This window comes from Phoenix dactylifera, unplaced genomic scaffold (genome assembly GCF_009389715.1).
Source record: "Phoenix dactylifera cultivar Barhee BC4 unplaced genomic scaffold, palm_55x_up_171113_PBpolish2nd_filt_p 000331F, whole genome shotgun sequence".
Taxonomy (NCBI): domain Eukaryota; kingdom Viridiplantae; phylum Streptophyta; class Magnoliopsida; order Arecales; family Arecaceae; genus Phoenix; species Phoenix dactylifera.
Window position 1 is genome coordinate 377,996 of NW_024067794.1, and position 8,612 is coordinate 386,607.

Here is an 8,612-nt window from a genome sequence, read left to right on the forward strand (position 1 = left end):
AATATGAGAAATTACATGATATCTTTGTAAAGTTGCTATTTACGTGTACACCATTATAACTTTTTTTTGTATATCTACTCATATAGATATTTTAGTTATTTTAATTTGAAGGCTTTATTTTTTAATAATATTATATGATACGGGTACATATAATATATATATATATATATATATAGTAATTTTATGAGGGTATATATATATTTAAAAAATTTAAATTTAAAGACAAAGGAGCATATCTCAGGCAACAAAGTTTGCTATGTCAATCTTGTGAACAAATTTCACCTCAATATAGACATTTCCAAGTGCAACACAAGACTAAAGCTTTCCCTCCTGAAGCCCCCATGCAGCATGAAAGAAAACCAAAAAAAGATTTTAGAAGAAAAATCCTACAATCCTGCAATGTACACGTGATACACCATCATCCACGGTATCTCTCGGCTCTCCTCTTCCATCCTGACCGTCCATCGGCTCCAGGCAGGGGGAGCACACCGATCATCAGCTAAAAAAAAAGTCCTTCCACAACATAATGATGCGACGCGTGTCAGAATCATGGAGACCCAGAGGAGGTCAGGCTGGACACCGTAGTGGTGGTGGTCGAGCAGGACGTCCTCGGCGTGATCACCGGCTTGATCAGGACCGTCGGCACGCTGCCGCTCCTCCTCCGTTCGTGCTCCTTGATCAGTTGCTCCGTTACCCACCCCAGCTTCTCGCCGTTAGTTCGCTCCGTTAACTTCCTCCCCCGGAACAGAACCGACTCCACGTTTCTCTCCGCCATCGTCTGCTCTGCCGCTTCCACTCCATCATCAGCTCTTCCCAAACTGACCCCATGTCCCTGAAATATCCCGCAAACTTTAGCTCTTCATGTCCCAAAATGCCCTCCCGAGTAGGGGTATTCTGGTGATTTTACGAATAGAACGGAAATTTTACGAGCGAAATTTTCCCCGGCAATACCTGAATTCGGACGTAGTTCGTCGTCCTGCTCTTTCCGAAGGCCATGGCCACCGCTTGATCCACCTGGTATTTGCAAAAAGAAAAATTAAGTTAGAGAAGTAATTTCTAATTGCAAAATGACCAAAAAACCTATTTAACCAACGGTGGAGATCAGATGATCTACCCTAGTTGCAGCTCACAGGGAGGGTATTTTAGTTGTCTTAGAAGAAAGGTGATAAAAAAATTGGAAAAGGGCCGCGGGTTCGTACCATGTCGGCCTGGCCCATACAAGCGATCCGGACGAGTTCAGCCGCGGACGGTGGCGCCGGCGATCTTCCGGCGATGTCCGTCTCCCCGGCACCAAGAGACACCACCAGGAGGTCCTCCACGCCGGTGGCGAAGGGGAACTCGTGCTTGTTGTTTAGAACGTGCGTCACGGCCGCCGCCGTGGGGTTCCTCATCGCCAGTCCCCCGCCGACGGCCCGGATCCGCGTCCGGCCGTCCACCGACCGCATCTCCGCCGCCGCCGTCGCGGCGCATGTCGCGGCACACACCTCGCGCATCAGGAAATCGTAGCCGTCCGTCTCCACCGCGTCCACCCGCGAGAAGACGAACGGTGCCCCGGAAGCTAAATCGTAGCACGGGATCAGCACCGGTTTCACGGTATCCCGCAAAGTGGCGTCGCCGAAGATCCGCCGGAAGAATGTCCCGTCGCCGCCGCCCGATCGCCGGAAGATCTTGTGCAGAAGCCCCTTCTCGCCGGTGGCGGCGAGACGGGAGCGGTTCTTGGCGAGGAAGCGGAGGGCGTCGTCAGCAGAGAAGAGCGGGTGGCCGTCAGGGCCGCGGGTGAAGAGCATGGAAGCGAGGACGCCGCCGGCGCCGGATCCGGCGGCGAGGTCGAAGAAGTCGGCGATCCGGGCGGCGGGGTCGCCGGAGAGCTTGCGGAGGGAGGCCTCGAGGCGGGCGAGGGCGACACCGGCGAGGAGGCCGTCGGAGGCGCCGCCGTCGATGGAGAGGATGCGGACCCTCCCGGCCGCAGCGGAGGCCTTGAGGGGCGTCCCCAGCGGGCTTCTGGCAGGCCGGAAGAGCTTAGGGTCGTCGTAGCCGAAGAGGAACTTGTTCTCAAGAATGGAGAAGATCTCGTAGCTCAGCTTGTCAATCTCGAGGCTCGGATCCATCCAAGCCGCCGGTGACTCCATTCCCGAAATGGTAACTCTAAATCTTAACTCTAGAGGTCGGAGAGAGAGGCGGGGAAGAACGGAGAACCCTCCGTTTGGTATTTATAGAGGAGAAGCACCAGCGCAAGTTAGCATAGCGGTCACGGCGCACGTTAGTTACAGCTTGTGCGCTCCGGCGATTAATCGGCAGCTGGCATCCTCCCGCTCGCTTCTCCGAAGCCGTATGAGGAGCATCTTACGACGCAAAAGCCCATACTTTATTAACACAACTACACGATTGCCATATAAACAACTCCAACGTAATTCTTTTGATCTTAAGTGAACGGTGTGGATTTGAAATACGATTTGAGTTGGTGTGGCGGGGTGGAAGGGTAAGTATGGAAAGGAAGAAATCGGCGTGGTTTTGACGACGAATTAGGAATCTCGAAGCACACGTGGTCAACCGGAGTCGGGTCACCGACGCCCCCATCATGACCGCAACGGTAGTTGGGGGAACGGGGATCCGACGGTGCAGATTGGATCAGAGAGGTGTCGGGTGATGAGGAGACACGGCCAAATTTGGAGGGTCAGCGACATGGAATCACGGCAGGGAGTCGGCGAAAGATTTGCGCCACCACGCCCCGTCGGAGCATCAAAACAAGAAATCCATACATTAATTAATAATTAACATAAATATGAACAGGGCGAAAACCTATTTTTCTGGGCTTGGAGTTTATGACTAAATATTGCATTAATAAAAATTTTGCATATATCTGATTCAGACTTTCTATCCCTACTTCCACAACTTTTTATATGCCTTCCTAGCGCATAACTGTGGGTGGCCTGGATGGGTATGTGTTACGTACGATAGGTGCTTCAAGCGACTTCAGTATTGCTGGAGACTGACTCGGCTACGGTAATTAACTGGGTCCGACAGAGCCCGAGCAGTGACAGAGGAGTTCATCTCCTGCTCTGCGATATTTAGACAATGATAAGAGAGGATGTTACATTTCAGGCTATGCATGTATATTGTGAAGCAAATGGGAAGGCCGACTGAGCGGCCGCATATGTAGCGAGCCACTCAGAAGATATCCTATGAACTGGGGAGGGTGAAATGTCCGGAGTACTTCAGGATCTTTTGTTTTCTGATTCCATTGGGTGTAATCATACCCATAATGTATAAAATGCCCGTTTCAGCCTTAAAAAAAAATACATACATTAATTAGTGTTAATGCACTATATTTATATGTAGAGAGAGAGATAGAGAGAAGAGACTTTTTTTTTTTTTTTTCGTAATTAATTCCCCACCCTCCTGATGCTTTGTGGTACATTGGGTTATGTTGTGGCACTTGGTTTTCATGGAAGTCAGAAGTGACCCTAATTAGATATGGATTAATAGACTTAATAAATTGAGTCAGTGATGGTGGCTTGGATACATCCATATTAATGAATTGAGACAGTGATGGTAGCTGGGATACATCCATATCACTTGGCTATCTAGAATATTTTCTTTATAATTGTTGAGCCTATATATTAATTTGACACCTCCTAGCATGATAAGCTTCTTAATTGGGACTTATATTGTTAGCTTTTTTTGGTACATGTGGATAAGCAAAAAGAACATTTAGGAGAAAACAATTTTGGGATTACTAAAATTTAAATTGATTTTCTAGCATAGAGTTGGACAGCAAAAAAATATATTAAAATAAGTATTGAAAAGGTAATATGTTTTTGGGTATGATTTTTCTAGTCTTTACATTAATAATCTGACGGGTGTAGCTTTATTTCAAAAAATATTCAAAATATAAAGGTAATTTCAAAAAAAAATGATAGACTAATAGCAAGTATTTTTTTAATAGAATATAAACATATATTATTATTTATTGTTACTAGCCACCATGCTAAACCATCTTGACTAATTTTTATCATTCTTCTCCTTAAAATTAATGTCTTCAAGGCATTTCTACTCAATTCCATGTATCTAGAAACTTTCTTGGAAGGTAAATACTATGACAAGGTTTGTTGTTCAATCATACATACGTACATACATATAAACATACAAGCACACAAAAAAGTATATGTATATGAATGTGTGCGTGTATAATTTGACAATGTATTTTTTTTTCACAACCATTCAATCGTCTAGATATAGACATATATTAATTACTATTAATGCATTTAGGTGAGATGTACTGATGTCGCCTTTTTTTATGTCTCATTTTTTGTCACTCATTACCTGTGTTATAGCACTTGCTTTCCATTGAAAGTTCATAGTTTAAGCAATTAATTTGGAAATTCTTTTTTTCTTGAGTAGGATACAATTGATGATACTGCATAGATATAGACTGATGGACTTAATAAATGATTTTGAGTCCCTTTTGATGGCATGGATTCATTGATGTTACTTGTGTTTCTCAAATATTTTCTTTTATATTCATTGAGGCTCTATTTTTGACACTCGTTATGCATGTTATGCTCTTTTGACTTATTATATTAACTCCTTTTAGCTTATGCTCTAAACTTTATTCTTATTGCTAGAACACAAGTGCATGAAAAAAAACAAACATAAAAAACTAATTTAAAGATGATCAAATTTTGATTGACTTTCTAAGATAGAGTTGTGAAGAGAAATGATATGTTAATGTAAGTATGCTAAGAGGTAACTATGTTATAATATATGATTTTTATACCAATAAAATAACAATGTAGCCTTTTAAACTCACTCTAGAATCTAAAAATAATAAAACGAAAATATGTTAGTGCAATTCACCATGCTAGAGCATTTTTACTTTGACATCATCTTTATATAGAAATTTTGATTGTAAGATGTTTATCTTTTCTTTGTGATCTAGTCTTTTCATTCGTGATTATTAGATCACCACTTTTCACTGAAGTTTTCATGGCTTTGTTGGAAGATAATCATTGACAACATTCATGCTTCAATAATTTTTAACAAAAATTTTGTTCATAAGGCGAGGCTCATGGCAATTTGAACTATATAATTTGAGGTAATCACGAAATTTTTTTCAAAAACCTAACAAAGCGGAGAGCTTAAATTTCACCCCATGTACGACCACCAAGAATTTACATGTAGCTATCTCTTACTATCAACATTCAATGTTTAATTTACAATCAATGAAGGCTATGTCTAGAAAAATGTTTACACGACACGAGATAAATTTTCTAGAATTTCATTGTGATATCTTTGATAGTGACATGGATCAACATAGGTGAAATTTTCAAAATATGTTGGATTTACTAACCATAAAATTGGACTTCACAATAAACTATGGATCAACTTGGGTAGCAACAAGATGCTACATCTTTAATCACTCCCAATTCATTCCTATTATTAAGTGAATGCCTAAAGCATCCACTGTGGACAAAACCTGCATCCTTCTATAATAGAATTTTAACATATTCAGAAAAAAAAACTACTTTATATTTATTAATTTGTTTCTATCATCCAAATAATTCTCACATTATCATACCTTTATCATCACAATTTTTGTATTTTTATATACTAAGCCTATTTTTAAAATAATACTCTTTGTCCACACAACCACACTAGTGTTCTCTTTCTGCTATGCTGATCTCATGCTTACAAACCTTTTCTCCCCCAACATAGTGTGATCCGTGCATTAACCCATTGCTCACCTTCAGAACCATACAAATAAGTGTAATTATTTCGACATTGCAATAGTTTTTTAATCCTCATGATTGTGCTCTAATCATTCAACTTGGAAAGAATTTTTGCACATAAACTAGGCCTTTGGAAGGCTCCAAGTAAGAGTTCTTGCTTACTTGTCTCATGGCTGAAGGTTGGTACACAGACAAAGACCAATATAAAAAATACGAAGCTAATGCCCTGCCATGGGCCAGCCAACTCTTTTCCTCTCTTTTGGCCGTTCTTGAGGGCACGGGCATAGCAATTTGTACGTCTAAATAGTATCTACGTTTACTTGAGAGACATATGGCATCCCATTGAACATGTTTTTTTCCCTCGGGGGACAAATTCTATGACTAGTTTATAATCCTTCTGTGCTGTTCCTTACCTAACTAGATGTTTGTCGTGATTCTTGTTTCAGCCTCCCTCATAATTTTGCTACAGCCACAAAGGTCACTATGTGAGAATATGTGCAGACATATGTTTAGTCCCACATAGATTATCTGCTGAAAAGATCTTGAATATTCATATATGACTAAACAACTTCAAAAAATACTTTCCAACTTGCTTTTTTGGATAAGATTCTAAGTTGTGACAAATGGTATTAAAGTGGACCCAGTCTATTGCCCATGTAGACTAGAGAACATTGCCAATATGGGCTCATTGAGACTGATCATGAGCCGATCGCAGTGTCTGTGATTAGATTTGAATCGATTTGAACTCTTAGCCTGACGAAGATATGTTCATACTGTAACTTGTTTCTCTTTGGGCTTTACATCGGAGCTATATCATGTAAATATGTTTAGAAAATAGATTTAAATGCTCAAATATGCAAATATGAGCACATATTATAATTGGATGCTAAGATTTGTGCGTATTTAGATACATGAAAAAACAGATCCATATCACATATGTATATCATCTATTTTCACCTTTATTTTAGATACACCAGTCCGAGTTACCATAATTGAGATGTCTTGATGATAGGGCAGTCTCAAGAGTTCGGTCCTATCTAATTTGTGAGTCTAGTTTAATCATTTATATCCATGGATTGATAAATGGAAGGTAATTAGGAAAAGGGAGACCCATACAATAAAGTTAACCATCAAACTACATCCACCATATTCAATCAATCATCTCTCATCGAAGAAATGACGATGGCGATGATGAGTGATTGAATTAGACTTTATTTGTTCGAGTGAATCTAAACTATGGTATATATAATGCTATAGCCTCCACAACCACTCATATAGGACTCGTTTGGTTTGCGAAAAAAGGAAGAAAAGTGTGATCAACGGGAAAGTAATGAGATACCTCTTGTTTAGTTGGAGTTTTCAAAGGAGATAGACAGAAAAGTTGTATTCCCATGGGAATATGATTCCTACATTTTATGGGAAAGTCTTTTCCATGATTCTCATAGGAAAGACTTTCCCATCACTCCATTTTTATTTTTTTCCAAAAAGGCCCTTCAGCATTAAAGAAATATTAAAGAGGCATTAAAAACCTAATTTTTATTAAGGGCATAATAGGAATTATACATAACTTTTCTAAGAAAGTGGATGGTCAACCAAACATAAGCACTTTGGAAATTTGTCACTTTCTCATAGTCAATCAAATATGCCAAAAATACTTTTCTAGGCATCCTCTTCCTAGGAATCTGTTTCTCAGGAATCATATTTTTAGGAGGAAAAATATTTTCCGCGAACCAAACAAGCCCATAGAGGCAAATCTCAAAATTTTAGGGGCACGGCATACACCACTAGCATACTCATACAATATATATGCTTGATGGAGATAATTAATTGGTAACTTGAAGAGGCAGAGATGGAATTCTTTTAGTTGCTTCCAACAATCAAGTTGCTCTCTAGGATAAATACACAATAATGAAAGAATTGCTCTTCAAAGAATTCATGAGAACTAAGAATCATTTATCACAAGATCAATGTTGTCAACATCGCAGAGGAAGAAACGTTTCGATTTATTAAAATGAGTCTATAACTACATGCCGACGATCGGGAGGATGATTGGACAACTTGAGTCATTTTCTAGCATTAGCCATTTATCTTCTCATTGGAATATCATCTACTTGGCGTGGAGATAGTTCCCACTTGCAACTGACTGACTTATCTACAATCATAAAAAATATAACAAGTGTGTTCATGCCCAATGTGCAAATAAAAGGAATAGAGGACTACACATAGACATGAGCAACATAAACTAATATAAAGATTTGACTTTCAAAACATTGAGAATATTCTGAAATCCAGTAGATGCACAGCTTTCATGAGTCATTTTCTAGCTTTACAGCTTCTGCTTGAGGACGACATTTTTTTTTTATATTGAATATAGGATGACATCTATGAGCCCTGATCACACATGAGAGAAGTAAATTATGAGATGAAACAAATATAAATATATATACTTTTTGACATGTCTCGTTCAGTAAAATCTAGAGCAGGTCACACATCTTGCTTGTACCTTTCGTGGCCTTTGAACAACAATCAAATATTATATATATATTGGATAGCTTTTGGTACTTATACAGGATTTAAATAATACATTCCAGCTAGCCTAAAGAGCTTTGGTATGAGGTGATCATCCCAAAATTAAGGATGACGTGGTTAGAGGTGATAGAATTACCGTGCTTGGTTGTACCATGATGATCTTATGTAGCAATAATCGCAAATTACTCCCACTTCTCAAAGCACCGTCCAACCTAGTAATGAAAAATCTGTCCATAAGGTTAGATATCCAAGATCACCCTCGGACAGTGATCTTGGGCTGAAGTTTTGGGATAAAAATGCCCGTGAATCCAATAAAAAAATTAATATATCAATATACATAATATAATATATAAA

General features: G+C 39.7%; 1 protein-coding gene across 1 annotated transcript; it reads right to left on the reverse strand.

The window, feature by feature from the left end:
• Window positions 1-235: 235 nt before the first annotated feature.
• LOC103719385 (patatin-like protein 3) lies at window positions 236-2,177 on the reverse strand. The gene is made up of 3 exons (XM_008808596.4): window positions 1,200-2,177; window positions 952-1,014; window positions 236-832 (listed from the first exon to the last, which is right to left on the reverse strand). Exons 1-3 carry the CDS (start codon window positions 2,127-2,129, stop codon window positions 548-550), a joined length of 1,278 nt encoding a protein of 425 aa, XP_008806818.2. The 5' UTR covers window positions 2,130-2,177; the 3' UTR covers window positions 236-547.
• Window positions 2,178-8,612: the final 6,435 nt, after the last annotated feature.